Source organism: Anabas testudineus, chromosome 22 (genome assembly GCF_900324465.2).
Source record: "Anabas testudineus chromosome 22, fAnaTes1.2, whole genome shotgun sequence".
Lineage (NCBI taxonomy): Eukaryota > Metazoa > Chordata > Actinopteri > Anabantiformes > Anabantidae > Anabas > Anabas testudineus.
Window position 1 is genome coordinate 12,864,220 of NC_046630.1, and position 19,313 is coordinate 12,883,532.

General features: G+C 42.1%; 1 protein-coding gene across 1 annotated transcript in view; it reads left to right on the forward strand.

Annotated features, from left to right (window-relative positions):
* Positions 1-14,387: 14,387 nt before the first annotated feature.
* LOC113148416 (NMDA receptor synaptonuclear signaling and neuronal migration factor) overlaps positions 14,388-19,313 on the forward strand; it is a 33,636-nt gene continuing 28,710 nt past the window's right edge. Inside the window, 1 exon segment of the mRNA XM_033325844.1 lies at positions 14,388-14,483. Within this exon segment, the coding sequence (XP_033181735.1) occupies positions 14,413-14,483 (71 nt within the window). The 5' untranslated portion in view covers positions 14,388-14,412.

A 19,313-nucleotide genomic window follows, 5' to 3' on the forward strand; every position in this document is an offset into this window, starting at 1 on the left:
AGTTTAGTTTTTACTTTTTTATGAATATGTTTTTATATTGTTTTGTCAAACAAGCCAAAATATTTCAAAGGTGAGTCCATGATTTAAATTAATTAAAGGTGAGAACTTCCAAGGGGAGATAAGTATTTTTGCAGCCACTGTAACAAATAGCGAAATTCACACATTTCAAGTTCGAGGTGTTTTTGTGTTTTGTAATTTGTTTTTGCAGACCAACGCTCTAGTAAGTTTTTCACATTTCTAAAGGTAGAACCAGAAACCTTCTCTCAGTGAGTGACTTGAGAAAAATGATAGAGGGTAAATCATTTGTGAAAAATTCTGATTAATAGGAGTAATTCTACGTCCATCAAATAGATTAAGCAGCTCCCCGTGTCCTCCGAATGACCATTTGCAGTTAGTTGAAAGAGCTTGTGGAAAGTGAGGCGACAAATTCAGAGGGGTTTAGTCATCTGCTTGGTGCTTTTTGCCTGCATGCCTCTCTGAATAAGATGAGCTAATGACATACACCTCAGTAAATGAAACTTAATTAAGAAAATAAATAAAATATGCAGCCGTGGTTCCACTGGGTGGCTTCATTATTAAATCCTCTTCAGTGGGAGGATGCAGGACTCAACACAGGAGTTGGTGATTATCCGCCTGCTTTTGTTTCCTTAACCCTGAATCTTTACAACCAACCAACCGTCCTTTATACGGTTTTACTGTATAAAGGACGGGAAGGAGAGCCGTCCGTTTATTAGGTACAACTACAGTTGAACAGGTACAATATGTCTATATCCTACACTGATGAAGGTTATAATGATCAGTTACCATTCGACTAGATCATTATTTTAGATGATGTCGTTTCCGATGCTGTTGGTTTTCCTAGTATTTTGGGGTAAACAAAACAAAACTTCAGTAAAGCATTTGTGCCTCCGTACAACACACATACACTTAAACACTACAAGCTCAAGTTCGCAAAAGGATCATGTACATTTTATACAGAGCTGCCAGCTTGTGACCACATTTATAAGGAAACCAGACACACACACACACACACAGCAGTGGATCATATATACCAATAGATGATTAATCCCACTTTATTGATGTGTCCTATAATGAGCTTTTTCAATCTCCCATCCTCCCTGGGGAACACAGACTTACATCAGCTAATTAGTGAGCACACTGGGGGGAATTTAGGTCACACCAAGTGCCAAGAGATGAGAACAAGAGGGGAATAAGTCTAAGACCGCTTTAAATCGATAGATGACAGGAAAGAAATGGGAGGGCCCAAAGAAATGGGGTGAATGAGTACAAGTACCCAGGGAATTAGAGTCCTTTGACGGAGAAGACAAGGTTGGCAGTGAACAAGAGAAGACAGAGTGCTGGTGTTGACGGACAGTGACCCCACTGTGGAGTAGATTACTGTGACAAGCAGCAAGGTGATCTGGTGAGCCACTGATGGGAAAATGAGGAAAGGGAAGTGGGAGACAAGGGGATGTTTCTGACATTAACTAGATTGACATTTAGTTTTGTAGAAAGTCACAAGTAATGGTCCAGGGCCATATGCGACACATACATGTATATATATATATATATATATATATATATATATATATATATATATCTCTATCTTCCATCTATACAGCCCTTTCCCCATCCTTCCTCTAGTTTCCTCACCTCTCATTCCTCTTCCCTTGCCTGCAGGCTTTTGAAATAAATATGGGGATAAAGCGGACTTAAACAGGTAAGTAGGGCACGCTTTGTGCTGCTCTAGTGATAGTACCTCTGTGACGTATGAACACAAAAATAGTGTCAACACACAGAAAAGTTCCCCTAATGACCCTCAAATGCAAATTCCCCCCAATTCCACTGACCTCAATTTTACTCCATAAGGTTGATAATGCAATAAATCAATCGAGACTATTAATAAAAATAAAACTGCCAGCACTGGCAGTTCTTTTTCTGTGCTACATAAACATGACGACAGTTAAATCCCTGATTTCAGATTGAAAACATGTCATACACAGCTGAAAAAGGCTGGAAACCAAAGACAGAAGCATATTTTTTATGCATCTGTCTCACTGGAAAAAGAATGTGTCTAGACCACTTTCTGTTTTTACGTCTTGAATGTGGGTTCAGGTTGCTCTTTAGATTCTTCTCTGTAGCACAGAAATCATTTCTGATGGATTTTAAACGGAGGTGAAATTCTGCTGCAGTCACTTGTCTTCACTACCTCCCCATTCAGAGATCTGTCAGCCTCCAGCTACCACTTTTGTAAACCTTTCCCTCTCTGTAGATCTTTTTCATCCGTAACATGTGCCTTGTTCCAGGACAGAAGTAGCAGCCACTCCAAATATGCTCTTGATGAATGTGATTCTCCAAACGGCAGCGTCGAGACTTATTTGAGGTAAAACTGTGTCCATGGCCGCAGACTAATTTCTGGGACTGGCTGTCTGGGTAGTGTTTTATTGCACATAATCTGTTTTGTGTGTGGTTTATGTTCCCATCTGCAGTTTAGCACAGATGCAAATTAAATGTTTTTAACAGTATTTTTGTAATTGTCTGCTGCTTGGCACAGCACAACACATACAGTATGTCTATGTCTACTCGCTGGCAGGACGTTGCCTCAGATGCAAATGGAGGCATTCAAAGAGCAGTGAAGAGACACTGGAGAACTGCGATACTGCATTTTCTGAATGCAGGGTCTGAATATTAAAAATATTTTGGAAATAAGTCCTGCTGGAGATGGTTCAAAATCAGCAGCAGCCTTGTCGAAAGGAGTTTCAAGTGGAGCGTTTGATCGTTTTAAATTGTTCCAGCTTTTCTTGCCTCGTTGTCAAAACACTGGAAGTAAAGTGCAAGAAAAACAGACCAACGGAGAGACTGATCCAGATTCATCAGATAGTTAGAAAAGATAGAGTATCCGTCGAGATGCTACACATAAAGTAGGCCTAAAGAAAGGAAGAAATAAACAATGTGCTTCTATTCTTCATTTTATGCCAATATGCTAATTAAAATTTAAAATTAATTAATTAAATTAATAAAAAAAAATCTTCAACTAATGATTATTTTCCAATGTATGATTGATATGTAAGATGTTAAAAACAATAGAAAAAAGAATTAATATAAATATGACTGAAATGATTATTAAATTACATTTAAGAAGGAGTTCACCCTGAAAGGATTACAGCGTGCACAATGACGCTCGACTCTCAAAGTGTCAATAGAAAAGCTATTTGCAACATTGAACTTGAACTTCAGGCACAGATCCAGCAAGGGACAAGGTTATTGTTCACTAAATCTCTGTATCGTACCAGCTTTCTTCGTCAGCTCTGGTCTCGGTGTGGACCAGTAATTTAAGGTTGCGTCTGTTGTCTCTAGATTTTCCCTTTTTTGTCTAGTTTTCAATTAGTTTCAGTGTGAGTCAGTTGATCGCGGCCTCAGGCCTGTACAGGTTGGAGCGATAAGACGAAAAGGAAATTGTCCACGACAAACGCAGTCAGCGTTATCAGTTATTTTATGTGGGCAGGGGGATGATTCATGTTTCTTCTTTACATAACATGCGTTTCATCTCTCAGATACACATACACACGATGCTTAAACATTTACAGTAAATGTGAGAGAGCATTTGAAATATTGAGCGCACACGGTGCTCAATCTATGCGTGACTAAACTGAACTGCTCCCATACAGAGCACAGCACTTCAACACCTTCGTGTTTCTGCAACAAGCAGTCAAAACACTCTTTCACACGCTACTAAAACACTCAAAGTCACCGACCTCTGATTACCAATGACTAAATGCTGAAACACAGCCGGGTTCCAGCCAAGCTGTAAGCATATCACAGTGGTGAGAGACTATTTCTAGAATCCTACAGTCTGAGAGGAAATTAGTTGATTTGCAAGGTTACAGGGCATGAGGATGTAGGTATACCCACTAAAAAAAAGGGGGCTGGCCATGATCACAGGAGAAGGAGGGTGTTTGAAAGAGCAATACACGAGTCAATCACAGTCTACAGGAGTAAAAACTCGGCCCTGCAGAATTTCTTTGATGCATATTTATATTTAGTTTGGGAACGGAGTCGGTTCACTGGTAACAACAACAGGTTCTTCTTCTAAGACCAAGTTAGAACTTTATACAAGAGACTCACTTTAGAGCAGCAAACCCTGAACCTGAACTTATAATGCTCTTTAAAGTAGAGTCTTACAGCCAGGCCAGCAGCTCTAACTAGAAAATAAACACACATGAGAATAAACCCCAACTGTTTATTGTAATCTAACAAACAGGATGACAAGCTGATAAATCACAGGTTTTAAATCAATTTAATAAAAACTCCCTGCCTGTGCAGTTGATTGTTTACCTCCACATCCCTCCGACGCTCCACTAAAACTAATTTGAGACAAATGATCGGCGTCACGTTCCCATGCACAGTAACGTAACACAAGAGAAAACAGTAGGAAAATAAAATCATATCCTCAGTCACTCTAAAGAAGAATATGACTACAGATACATGTGTGGGAGCTGCGGGTCCCGTGTTGTGTGGAATACAACGAACTCGCAGCAATCGGAGGTCACAAAGACAGAGTCGCAGCTGTGGTTGATCCAGCATAAGGTCTGGGCAGAGCTGTTGCTTCTCTCAGCCCTCTGCCAGGCTAATAATAGCCTGCTAACACTCCTGATTGGAAACACGAGGTGAGAGCACCTCGCTGTCCGACCACGTCACCGGTGTTTGCAGCTGCTAAAAGAAGAACGCCTTTTCTCCAGATAGAATCGGGGCCATGAGTTCTGATATTCCCTACGTGACAGAAATACTCCCACGTACTTGCTAGAGCCTATAAAAATCCCATGACGTGAACGGTATATTTTTACACCGGGTGGGTTTGTTTTAGATAAATGCAAGACTAATTTAAACCAGGTGTAGTTCACTTTTATAGAGTGTGTGACAACACACTTCCACCAGTTTTGGTGAGTAGCTAAAGTCAAGTGTTTTGTTTTATTTTCTTTAACTTTTTCTAAGTCTTATATTTGCTGTATTAGGTAGTTTTCTTTGCCAACCTATCCTGTGTTGGGTCAGATTCTCTCCAAGCTTGGACTGAAAACAGAGGAAAGCATGTCACACATCTCTAGCCTGGTGGCATGGATAACAGATCTTGTAACTTCTACTTTTGCTATGACTTTTGTCTCATTTCTTTAGGACTGGATTTTTGTACAGTTGACACTGTATCAAGCCAGAAATCTACCAAAGTGCCACAAATGGTATATTCAGGTTTCCGTTTCTCTGTAGCTTAGCCCTTGCCCTTGAAACTGGTGTGTGTGTAGTAGTAGTATCAGGGTCTATAGGACTCTGTCTGTGCACCAGGGTCTCCCATAGCTCAACCGCCCAGCCTTCTGACGGCTGCTCATTTATCACTTTCTTCTCTCTCACCTCGCTCTGGTCCATGCGATTTTCTGCGCTGGATGGGCCGTCCCCACCACTTCCCCTGTCCTCCAGCTCTCATTTCTGTTTGTGCATGGTTCAGTCTTTACTGTATTTTACTGTCCTCCCCTCTTCCTACAGTAAATTCTCTCTCTCTCTCTCTCTCTCTTTCTTTGTTTGCCAACCCACAGAGATCTGAGGCGTTTTGGCAGAGCTGCCCTCGCAGGCATTAGGTCACAGTGAGTGAGAAAGAAATGACCTTTTCCCAGTCGAGCAGTGAGACAGAGGAGAGAGCCGGGAAGCAAAGGGCTTTAATCAGATCAATGTGCCCTTTGTCATCTCACTGTCTGCTCTGTCAGTCTGTGTATCTGTCTGCTATTTGTTGTCTGTTTGTCCCTCAGTGGATTTAGTCTTTGCGTGCCATCCATCTGGCTGTCTAACTACCGTTCAGTCTGCTTGATCTGTTTTACCTGCGAAACCACGTGTCACGTCATCGCTGTTTGTGTTTGTAGTAACGTAAACTTATTTTTGGTAATTTGGTCCTTTAACTTGAATGCTGATGGTAACATCCTCAATTTGGCAATGCACATTAATACAACTTTAAGCAGTGCTGTATATGAAGGGTTTGTTCAGATGTAATGTAACAATGAAATACACATTGTTTCGCACATTACTAATCACAGAGTATTAGATAAGGTATTTTGAATATACGTCTACTATATTGTCATAAATACTTTTTTACCTAAGGGGCTGCTGCATACCGTGCATACTGCTTCTTAGCCACATTTCTTGTGTGCGTTTTCTATCCATATGTCACATCACACTTCACAGTCTGTGTGCACAGTATGTCTGTCTCTCTCCACTTGTGTACATCCACTCCACGTCTGGTGTTCTTTATGGCTCTTTGTTAGCTGCTACACATTTCTGTATGTCTGCCTGTATGTCCTGGTGTCTCTCCCTCTGCCTGCCTGTATGTTGCTGTGCAGGGATTATAGCTGCAGCACAGATGCTTTCTGGCACTCTGAATTCATATCCAGCTCCATCATAGCTGCCCCTGAGCCGCAGTAAATCACTCCCCACCCTGCAAAGGACGCATTGTTCTGGATTCAGAGTAAGAGTCAGTGTGCTGGCGAGCTGATGTCTGATGACATCATTGAGCTTCAGTTTTACAACCATAGCGTTTCTCTCTCCTCTCATTCACACACACACATACACACACACACACACACACATACACACACACACACACACACACTGGAAATAATGAATGAATGGTACAAGGGCACGTTTCGTCTGAGTAAACAGAGACAAACAGGTCTTCATAATTTATCATTCAGCCTCCGGGAGGGCAGCCAGCACCAGCTTCAGTCTCTCATTAATCTGCAACGTAACACCACTGTACTGTAGTGGGGCACCATTCACTTTGGGTAAAGCTTAACTACACCCAGCGGCTGCTTCCTGAGGAACTACTCAAATTTGTTTACACTCTAATACCTGCTAACTCTGCAGGAGTTAGGGCAGAGGGAGTCACACTGGGACAAAAACTGCAAATACATTCAATATGTTGGAGAATACTGATAAAATAATGAGTTATCTAACAGGGTCTACAACTGTTTAGCAGTTTATTTATGCAAATGCATACCCAGAACATCATATTTACCACCTGACAGAGGTACTACTGCCCTATTTAAACAAGCAATTTGGAGAAATCTTGATTACAGTAAATTTTGAAAAATTAATTATTGACAGTGATGGGGTTGAATCACCATGAGTTTGTTGATCTGACTGTTCAAACCACAGAATGAAACACTTCAGTTCATCTTTCATCTGGATGAGTACAACAGGTGTTTTTTACACCTTCCTCACTTTTCTCTCTCCATTCTCCACTCTCATCTCATCTCACAGCATCTCCTTACGTCAGCTTTCTTCCTCTATTTAACCAATCTGTCCTTAACCTCTCGCAGAGAATCAAACCATGCTCCTCAGCCAACCAGAAAGAGCGGGAATCTATTAGGCTCCATGGTGGAAATATGTCTCCAGGGAGTCCACGTTACGAGCGACTTAGTAAGGATGCAAGGATGGAGAAGAGGAGCAATGGAGGAGGGGTGTGTGTGTGCTGCAGTACCAAGGTGAGACAAGGTGGGAATAGACATGGGTGTCACGTACAGAGGAGGGCCTTCCCCTCTCACACACAGACACACACATACACAGACACACACTGTATGTGAACCCTAAGCGCTGACATTAATGTCATTAGTCTCAGAGGTGATTGTGGATCAGTAATGCGATTAGACAACTGCCCTCTTAGAGTTATATCACCCTTTACAACACAATAAATTCACCTGCTTACACAGCAGTGGGCAGAAATACATGACGACTGATCACCACACAGAAAGAAGAGTGAGAAAAAAATCACACTAGTTCTAATTAGGTGATTTTTAAACTTTTCCCCTATATTGTATTTCAGGAATATCAAGTAGCTAATGAAACTTTGTGTAGTAAACCATGCTGCTCCTGGTGTGTGTGTCCCCTTGATAAAAGTACCTGTCAAATGAGTAAATAGGAATATAACGCTTCTCAACTCCACATGAATGGTCAGTGAAGTTAATTTTACATTATTTACAGTATGTGATGTGGAATTATATTATACATGAGATATGTCACTTTATTTCTATTATGTCTTATTATGTCCCATCCATCCATAAGTGAGACTGTCTAGTGAGTATACCCACCCACCATCGGCACAGATACTACATCTCAGCGAGTGCAGTGTGAGAATTAAGTCTATGCTGTCAGAGAGCAGTGCAGACAAAGATGTTGACTGTTTGACCTTATAACTGAAGAGGCTCTGCCCTCACTCTTCTCTGCTTCGCTCTTTGAAAGGGAGCCTGCTTTTGTTCACGAGTGTACAGATGACAGAGCTGACAGCAATAGCTGCCTTTGTAGAGCAACGGGCCAGCTCATCACTGTCAACACCATGCAGAGACGCAGAGCTGCACTTTCTGGCACTTGCGGTGCCACTGAAAGAATTCACTGTACATACGAGGAGTGGAGCCAGTGGCATCCAGAATATCCCCCCTGAAACTAATGAAAAATAATAACTACTGCTGATGGAAACCCTCAAGGAACTCTTGATCCCACAGTGGTAAGTGAATAGATGTACTGGAAACATTTGTAGGATAATGATTAAATCATTGAAATGTCCAACGAGGAAACAGGGGAGTGGAAGAAGGGGATTGAAAAATGAATGAGAGAGAAGTGAAGAACATAATGATCGATGAGATGCGCGAGGGTGCACGCTGATGACTGTGCTTTGTCACTCCCTGTGTTGTGGTTCTCCCTCATCATGCGAACGGATAAAGACCTTTAATCCTCGACATCATAGACACGATTCAATGGCTCATTTATTGCTGATGCCTGAATGTCACAGGGCCGTGGGTGGACGACGTGACAGCGGGGATTCCCGGCAAACACGGAGAATGACAATTACCATCCTGCAAACCTTTGCCCAGCAGACAACGATGGATAGGGAGATAGTGGATGAGTCACCAGGGTAGAGACCATAGTTTAGTGCTGTTATGAAGCTCATGTCCACTACTGATAAATAATGAGAGTCCCAAGTCCCGAGTCTCTGAGGAGGAAGTGAAGGAGGGAATGGACGTGTGTGACGCAGGCTCACTTTTTAAACATGGCATACACAAGTGAACACCAGACGCAGAGAGCCTCTTTATCAAAGACGGTTACATTGTCCATCTCTCTTTGTGTTAACCTCTTATTTCATTAGCCTGTTTCATTTCCCTCTGGCTCGCTCCACTCCCGACTATTGCATTCCCGTTTCCCATCTGCCCACTTACTGTCCTCTATTTTGAAGTTTCTCCCCTTTCTGGATTTCTCCTTGGGCTCATTTAGGGTCAGCCATCTTTTTCCAAGACTCTGCCAAATGTTCTGTCTAGGTCATTTTCCAACATTAGTATTCACAGGAGTCATTTGCTTTAGTGGTTCTCCTTTCAGCGTCTGGTTTCAGCACCATGGACAGCTACACAGACTTTTGCCTCAATTCCTCAACAACGATAAACTAAATGCTTAGTTTTTGTCAGGGAGCAGTAAAAGTTCCCCAGACAGAGTAGGATTCATTCTCTGTCTGGTGACCATGGACATTTGTAAACTTTTACCTGGAATAAAAGAATATCTTGTTATGTTATGTTATTTATTTAGCTGTTAGTGTTTTTTCATAAAGTATTTACAATATTTTGCCTGCTTCCTGCAGGCACACGTTATCTTACTCAACATCAAACACTTTCTATCAACATGAACAACACGCTTCCATTTCCAGCGATGAATATGAAACACATCAAAATGACATTGTCATTTCAAATCGAGCAACTTGTCAAAGGCCACATTAACATAATTCCCAATTACTTATTTAGACAGACCAAACACCTCATTTAAGCTGCTGCTGGCAGCTTGTCTGCTCTGTTTAGCAGACGAGCGCGAGGCACCGACATCAAGCACAGAAATCTGGTGCACGCTAGGGCCACGGCTCTCGATAGAGATCTGCTTGTATGGCAGCTTGTTCTGTGCACTGCCTGTGGAAGTGCTCATGCTTCGTTTATCAGCTCCAGCGAGTGTGTGTGTGTGCGCCATTGTATTTGTTTTCGCTCAGGCTTCTCGGGGCGAGATTGATGTGGCGGCTAGTCCATGTATGCAGAGGGGATAAATGCCTCTTGGCTGACCTTGTTTGTTAGTTTATTTGCTACTAGCTCTGTTGGCTCTGCAGAGAGGGCAGCGGATTAGCGAGAAAAGCTTGAAAACAGAATCACAGAACTGGACATTTTTCAGTCCCGACATGTGGGGAAACTTGTGGTGGCGAGGAATAATTTATCAGAGTTAGGTCAGAAATAGCCATCAACGCATTTTAGTCTTTACAAAGATGAGTCCTGACATGAATATTATTTGGCTTTGACAGCTGTAGCATAAAAACACAAATCACTTTCACAGATTGCTGACTCTGTAGAGAAGCTCTGAGGTGCAGTTTTTTGTTGCAGCGATGAGATATAATATAATTGTGTATATTCTGAGACTTGAGACTTATCAGTCTCTCTGTGGCTCCCCCCCCCCCCCCCGTACAACCTGACACACACAGGCGGACGCACAAACATAAACTGAACCCACTTTCTCTCTCTTTCCGCCCACAGATTGCACTATCCATCATCTGCCCAAGAAAATCTCTCCTCCTCCACCAGCACACTTCATTTCTGTGTGCCATGCTTTCTGTCACTTTACTGCTGCCATTCATCTCCTCTCACCCCTCACTGCTCTGTCAGGTGAGCAGGTCCTCATCTACACGGAGAGATTCAGCAGCTTTTCCAGTTCCACTTTTGAAATGGAGATAGCGATTCTTGGCAAATTACCCAATGCACTGATGTGCATGTCAGATTTTTTTTTTTTTCTAATTGTTACTATATCAGTGAAAAACTATTGACATGCATCCTACTTTAATACATTACTGTGAGGTTATTTTAAAAAAAAAGATTGTCTATAAAGCTTGATGCAACTCTCCTTGCTAATGGCTTTGAGTGAATAACTTAATTAAGAGGTCAAATATAGCAAATGAGAGTATATAGTAAGGTTCATTACCATTGAAATGTATTATTCTTTAATGTTGGTTAGACGTTCTTAATCGTCTCTTCTTACCATCTCCTTAAATTAAGCAGTGTATTTAAAGAAACATTGATTTTGTTTGGTTAGTTCGGTGTTATTAAGATTAGGAGTCAGGTATCAAAGTTTAACATTGTCTCACTTAAAGCATTTATAGCTTCACAGTCTTAATCCACTCTTAAGCTTCAACACCCCCCACTATACCAGCTAAACATGCAGTCATCAAGCCCCTTCCCCCACTTTTTATCCCAAAATGTCCTCAAAGTCTCCAAAAATAGGACATTTCATCAGATTTGGTTTCACTTTTACAGATTAAATATCTGGAGCCCGCAAGAGTCAAGTCACAATTCATCATCACAGTATCTCACTGCTTCTTTAGCCCTGTCAAGGGCGGCCGAGTATTTACTTTGATCATATTTTTACCAGCTGCTTCACACACATTTTTTTTTTCAGTGTCAGATGCACTGATTAAGTTACAGATGGAAGAACTGATATCATGTGACGATTAAATTCACTGGGAACATACAAGCATACATAAAAGCATTAAACACAAGTGCATCAGGAACACACACACTCATGTTTGATCATGTTCACTTTTGCAGCTTTCTATGATCCACCAATTTAGATGTGTTTAGACGTGAACATTGTGGCTAACTAATGCTAATTAGCTGTTAGGTGAGCGGGAATGTCATTTGTTTTGGCGGCTATTTATCATTTACTTATAAATTACTGGATAAATTAATGATGGTGCCAGAAGACGAGCCAGGGGAAAGTGATTACAGCTCATCCTGACATGAATTCAGCAAGTTTCAGGACAATCTATCCAATAATTGTAGAGGTGTTTAACTTAAAGTAAACCTCACATGCCAAATGTCAGATTCACCTTCTTAAAATAATGAAGATCAACCCAATAGATGTTTGTGTCTGGACCAAAGTGGCAGAACAACCATGAGACCAGCAGACCGACAGACCGTCCCTACAGCCATTCTGCTAGCATGGCTAAAAATGACACCAATATCTGGGACAGATGTGGATAAATGGCCGCCTGTGCCTTTCTTTTCCTCACATTCTCATTGCTCATTTCCTTCCCCCCTTTTCAGCACATTTCAGCACAGCAGCAGCCCACTGTGGTTGCTGATAGTGGACGCGTAGCTGCAGCTTTTATGCAGATGGAAAAACCTTCCTGTCATTCATCCTTGTGTCTCCCTTATTCCTCCGTGTGCCATTTTGTCCATTCATGCCTCCATTCATTCATTCATTTTCTCTTTTCTGGCTCGTGCGAGCTGCTCCACCGTCCCAGGCTCTCTCTGCTCATTCATTACTCTTTCTCCCATGCTTATCTGAAGTCCGTCCACACATGCTCTCTTAGTCTAGTCAGAGATGCCTGGAATTATTTACTACTTAATGGCCTACAGCCGCTCAAAGCAGCCCAGCAGGGCTTTGCTTTATTTATTGATTTTCATTCCTTTTGTCTTAATGTGTGTGCAGCAGAAGCACATAACAAAAGATATGAAGCCCAAGGACATCCTGCACATTTGGACTGCTGGAGAAATGACCTGTGTACAGAAAGATTGATCGATTTGATGCTTTTACTGGGTGATTCGTCCATAGTTTCTGTTTATGACATCTGCAAACACCTTGGAAACTAACATCCACTTCTATCAGTGATTGGTTAAATGCCTCTGAGCAGCGAGTTAACAAATTCTCTTTGCTTGTGGGACTTTTGCAAACATTGATTTATTTTAATTACAGATAGAAAAAAACTGCAAATTTCCATATTGTATTGATCCATACTATTAATTATGCAGCGTTCTCAAATGGGCTTCCTGACTTGTAGTGCCACGAATGTAAAGACTTCAGTTCCCTTTTTACCAATTAAGTTTTGTTGGTTTAAGTTTAAAATAGGTGTTTTCTACTTCATGTTCTCTATGACGACATCTGACAAATTCACACACCCGTCTTTAGGTTTGTTATCTATTGTAATAAATACTAAAACAACGTCAACTAGATCTTACAGCAAAACTCAAACTACCGACAAAAGAAGTACTTAGAATGAAGCAGAGCACACTGATGAGTCTGCAATAACGCAGTGACGTGACTTAAGAGCTTAAAATACAAAAAGAGTCACATCTCACCTAAAGCCTCTAAAAAAAGAGACTCACAACTTAATTATCTTCACAAACACTCTGCAGCTCTTAATTTGGGATGAGGAATGATTCAGGCTTCACTTTTCATATATATATAAAAAAAAGGGTCATCATAGGAGAAGCCTGTAATTAGAAGTGGAGCAACAGTCTTTTCACCCTAGTAAAACAAGTTAACAAGTTGGTTTATTAAAAATGTGTACAAATTGCAAAACCACTAATAGCTTGTGTAGGCCAAACAAAATGAGCTTTAAAGTTGAAAAAACTGTAGAACATAAGTCAGCAATTAGACACAACTTACGACTACATGACAGCTAATGATGGGTCAATGCGATTTACAGCTGAAACTGCCCAACAGAGAAGATGGGAGCTTTAGAGCACATCACTCAGCAGCTGTACTGTAATTCCACACTACACATACTATAGGCACCGGCCTTTATGGTCTGTGAGTCTCCAGCACTCCTTTGAAAACCGATAACGCTGCCTGTCACACCACGCTGGCTTTAAAGACACCGTTATACAATAGAGGAAAAACAAAAACAAAACACAACGCAGTCTAAAGCCATTGTCCTCATGCCACAGTTTGAAGTGATGCCCTCACAACACTGCCGCGCCTCAACCTCTCTGCTCCCGCAGTCTCTGGCTGTGGATGAGAGTCTCTCCATTTCAATGATGAGAGAAAAGAAGATGGGGAGAGGAGGAGGGGTGGGGGCTTATTACCAGCATCACTGATTACATAACACAAAACAATACATTAAGATGGACAGATGATAGTCCGTAAATGGATGCGATGAAAGGCAGAGGTTCCTACATGGATGGACCAGTGTCCCTCATCCAGCACCACCACGCCTCCCTCCCTCCTGTGATGATGATGGTGATATCGCCACCCCTACCATCCTCCCATTGCGTTTCAGATCAATGAGAGAGAGAGAGAGAGAGAGGGAGAGAGAGAGAGGGGGCTGTGTATTTTCAGCCACACGCTGACAGCTGTGCAGCTACCCCACATACATGCTCATATCCGGATGGAAAGAAGCTGACGTCTCTCTCTTTTGCTCTGCAGACGCGTCTGCTCCCGGATTTCCCTTCAACTTTTTTTTTTTTTTTTTTTTTTTAATTCTAATACTATTTTTTTTTTATTTATTTTTTTATTATCGCCTTTCTTCTTCCTTCCAGTGTTTGGAATGAACTGTTTTCCTGCCTGCGTCGTTTCCATGTCAGCATGGGAACTGCCGTGTCCAAAAGGAAGAATTTGAGAAACGATGCGATTTCATCTGTGGCAGCAAAAGTTAGGTGAGTGGCACCCGGAGCTCCCTATGTATACTGGTTTGATAGCATGACCGGGAAGCCTGGAGGGGGGGTTTAAGGCTTCAGGTGCGAGCCAAGAGGAGTTCCAGTGAGTGACAGATGTGTTTTGGTGAATTACCACTGCGCTATGACTGCTACACCTACCCTGGCTTGTAATGCGTAGAGAGGCTCTATGCGCTTTTTCTCGCGTCTGTCGGCTGTCCCGTGTCGCCCGGGGCGTGCTGCTCAGCAAATGTGTGTGTTATCCCCTCCAACCTGCCGCTGTAATGAGCAAACGTGCTCCTATAATTCACTGAGGCTGTGCTTTATTAGGATTCAATTGTCTGGAAGAGGATAAACGCCGGCGCCCTCACTCATGTTGTGAATGAAGCATCATTGTGTAATGAAAGTCATGCAGAGGCAAAGCGAGGGCTGCTGTGACTCAAGTAACCCTGATACATTAGCTCAGTTTGGAATCACCCAAAATATCCTGTCACCTGTAGGAGAAAATAGCATCCCAGTGGATTTTTTTTTTTACAACTGCTTTCTGTCTGAGCGCATCGCGCAAATGTTCCAGCTGCCAATGAATCAATCACCGCAATCGATCGGGGCATTTGCACTGATCACTTGTCACAGTCAGTTATTGGGGCAGTCGCAGAGGGTACCACTGGTAAAGGGCTGCTCATGTATTCAGCCTGTGAAGCCAGCGGGGACTCAGACGGTTTGGCAGGAGTCCAGCCATAAGCTTTTAACGACTCACTCTTAAAAAAGACGTACAGTGTGTGTGGGCTTTAAATAGATCCGCATCCAGCTGTTGCAGCATCGCGCAGCAGCAGCAGCAGCAGCAGCAGCAGCACTGATGGCTATTCATCCCGAGCTGGAGCTGGAGCTGGAGCTGAAGCGGGCGCAAAACACGTGCGCCCGTGTGATCGCATGTCCGCGCGCGAAGCGCAGACCGCGAGCTCCAATCTTTGAGTGAGATCAGAATACAAATCTACACATCTTCCATTTGTGGGCTTCACCAGCTGCCTCAGTGCAGACCGGACCCACGTCTGATCTGAATTCAGGGAATGACCTTGACTTGTGCGGACTCCGGCATCCACAGATGTAGGCTGATTTGTCATTTGGCCGTTCTCTCCGTGTGTGTGTGTGTGTGTGTGTGTGTGTGTTACCTATAGTATGTCAGTCTTTGCATGCAGTGCAGCATGTCACACACATCAGTGTGTGTTCTACAAAAATGGAAAGTCACTTCAAAAGGTGTCTGAGCAGGACTGCATGAAAGACACACACACACACACACACACACACACACACACACACATGCATACAGACACAAAATGCACTGATATTATTTATAGCTATTATTTATACTCTATACTCTTATCCTCATCTCCCCCTATTTCTCGAACTCTCTACTCCACCTACTCTTCAAACAAATACGAACAAGCCCAGACACAGAAATCAGATGTTTTGTTTTGTTTTTATTTGGAGTTAACAGTAGAACAACAACTGTCCCCTGTAGATGTGAAATGCAGCATAATCACATCCAATATTTATCAGAGTTTCACCTGCCCATGACCCCATAAATGTGGAAGTAAGCACTCCGAGTGGTTTCTCTCAACTTCACACACACAAACATAAAAACATGCATACAGGAAGGCGTGTGTGTGTGTGTAGAGATTTGCTCTCTCTATTCGAAGGACACAGTAGAGCTCTTATTGCTGTGTCAGATCACCGGACTCCTCTTTTCCATCATAAACATTAATGTAGTCATTAACATCTACGCTTTCAAGGGTCAGTTTAGATTTTTTTATACATTCACTTCATCCTGTGCTGTACCTATGTCGCACTTTATAGAAGGTCAGTAGCTGAATGCTAAACACTGCTCTTCACTCAAACATTTGGAAACAACAGGATTTATGTTTATTCCTTGTTTTTGATGCAAGGTCACACAGATAAGTTCATTTTTTGTTAGTGAGTTAGTTTGTTTGCAACATATGGAGTATAAATACTATTTAGAAAAGGGGTTAACGTGCCTCTTTGCACCTTCAGTCTTAGTCGCCCATATGGCATACCTCCATGTTCCTGCGTGCTCAGAGCTGGGTGGTGACTAAGGCTAAGGTGCACACACAGACAGACACACACAGTGCAGTCATAACTGAGTTTGGCTCATCATTACCTGACACTGTAGTTTGTTCAGTTAATATCTTATATTTCCTAGCCCCTCACTCTAACCCTAACCCTAACCCTCTCGCCTAAACACAGCTTGAACCTCATATCAAAGTCTGACATCATCCTTTGCCTCAACAAACTGGGAAAAGTCACACACGTTTGGATCATCGCAACAAATCCTATTTGTAACACTTTACATTTGCATAGCCTTCAACATAACCCCTGACCCCCTATGTTGACCTTAATGTAATCCTCATTCCGGCCTTATCGTATGCAGTGCCTACCGTACCTAACACCAGCCTCCCCTCTAATCCTCACACACACACAGCAATACATTTTACAATCTGCAAGTACACAACACATTGAGAAGTATCTGGAGGACAAAGACCGGACTGGGCCAGAAAATGTTTCACCATCAAAGCCACTGATTTCAGCCTCATGGAGGTGGTAACTTTAAAGAACTGAGAAATGACAAAATCTATAAGAAAACTGTCCAGGCAAACATGGGAAACACTGAAGAGGGTCTGGCTCCTGGTACCCCCCGCTCTTCTGTGCCTGTGTCATCTTATGCATGTTTATAGATTGCTGGTTATGAAACGGGTCACGCTGTCCCCTCCAGCAGCTCATGAGAAGAAGAAGCAAGTGACTGTGAGTAAAGAGGAAAAAAAAAAAAAAGAAGAGAGAGGAGAGATTACCTCCAATTTATACACCGCAATTCAGTGACATTGAGTGAAAAAGCAAATGCTTTGATCTTTCCATCAGCCGGAGACGAGGGCTGTGCAGCGTTACGGCTGAAGAGCATCGGACAACAGCGTTCACGGGGCAGTGGGGGTGTGAAAGATGGCGCGACAGATCAAAGGGCTGGTTTACACAAACACATGCAAATCGAATATTGTGTCTTAGTTTACACAGGACCATCAGGTGTGACTGTCTTTGTTGCAGGGCTGCAGTCACTCTGTACACGGGGCTGAGGGCTGTTATGTAATTGTTTAAGCTCAACAGAGAGAAATCTTTGCAAAAATGAAACAGTGTACATGGTTTTAATTCTTAGTTGCATGTTCAGCATTGTCATTTGAGCAAAGCCGATCTTTTCCTCTCCTTCTATACTCTGTACAATCTTGCATTTTCTTTTCTATCCTATATTTATTCTTTGACAAAACAAACGTATTCTTTGACAGTTTTTCAGTTCACATTTTCTGGTCATCACTGAAATATCGATGTTCCTCTATACATATACGACATATGAGAAAGCTTAATTTACTGTTGGGAACCTGGTGACATGCATATTAAGAACATCAATGCTGCTCCGGCTTGTGTTTTTGAAAGTGGCTTGAAAGTTTTTCAAACTCAGCATTTTACGATACATTATAGACGCTGAACATGTTTTGACATTTGTGCATGCCCTGTCCGCTGCTGCTAAGCAAATATTATAAAAGTTGGGTATATTGTAGTAGTTAGGTGGTGACAACTTATACTTTCAGTTTTCCCTGCAACAGATCTGTATTTGCGCTCTGGATACACACATGCTTCCATTTATTCCAGATATGTGCACGAACATGTTTAAAGCATGTGCACCACAATGGTTGTATGTGACCGGCACAATGTTGAGTGCTGCCAGGGATGTTGAAATAAACGTTACATATCTCAAATGTGTGAAGGAGGTAGTTTACTTTCTGATGAGAAAAGTATATTAGTTGCTTTTATTTTCTGCACATTACTTCTCGTGCACATGCACAGTTAAAGCACTGATATTCATATAATATTAATATTCACCAACATTATGACAACCGTAGCAGATACACAGACTAAACTTTTAGTAATTGTTTGCCAGTATTTGCTGTTTTGTCAAGTGGTCGTAATGCAAACTAACAGGAGAGTCTAATACTAACCATAGGTAGCACAATATGACAGGTAGTAAGAACTGCCTTTTTCAAAATGTCTGGCATTTCTACTGCAAAATGAAAATGTCCATAAAATAAGGTGGTTGGAAAGGCACTGGCTGTAGTGGCAGGGTATACTTGAATATAAGAGAGTCATTGTTAACGTTATTATAATATCAGTGCTTTTCCTGCTGTGACTAGTCAAAATGTCTGCTATGAAAAAATGGCTATTACCCATTTAAAGATTGATTGTTAAGTGTGTGTAGTGTTGCAGAAAAAACAGAGAGATGTGTGTGTGTGCAAATGTGTGCGTTTGAAACAGATGCATCATTCAGCACTGTAAGAGGTCTGGGTGGCTGCGGTGAGCCTCTAGTGTACTGACATTTTAATCTGCTCCCCGATCAGTTGCTTTGTTCCCATATGTCCCATAATGCACCACACTTTCAAGACTGCAATTAACATTCCCAAGTCCCTTTGGCACTCAGCACATGCAACAAGCCCCTCAACAGGTCAAGCTCCACATGTATGTGTGTGTATGCGGTTCTGTGTGTGTGTTTGTAGGAAACCCAATTCAATTAGTCCATCCGAGAGTCGGATTTGATTAAGGTGCGTGAGTAAGAGTAAGAGTGAGGAAGCTCCTTGCTTGGCAGCCCATTGTTTAGACACCTAGAGAGACATGAGGTCTGATCATATTTAAACCAGTGGAAACATTGCCAGATAAGTGATTCAGCCACAAGCTTGTCCTGTAACAGTGCTCAGTGTTACACAGCATCAAGATCCACAG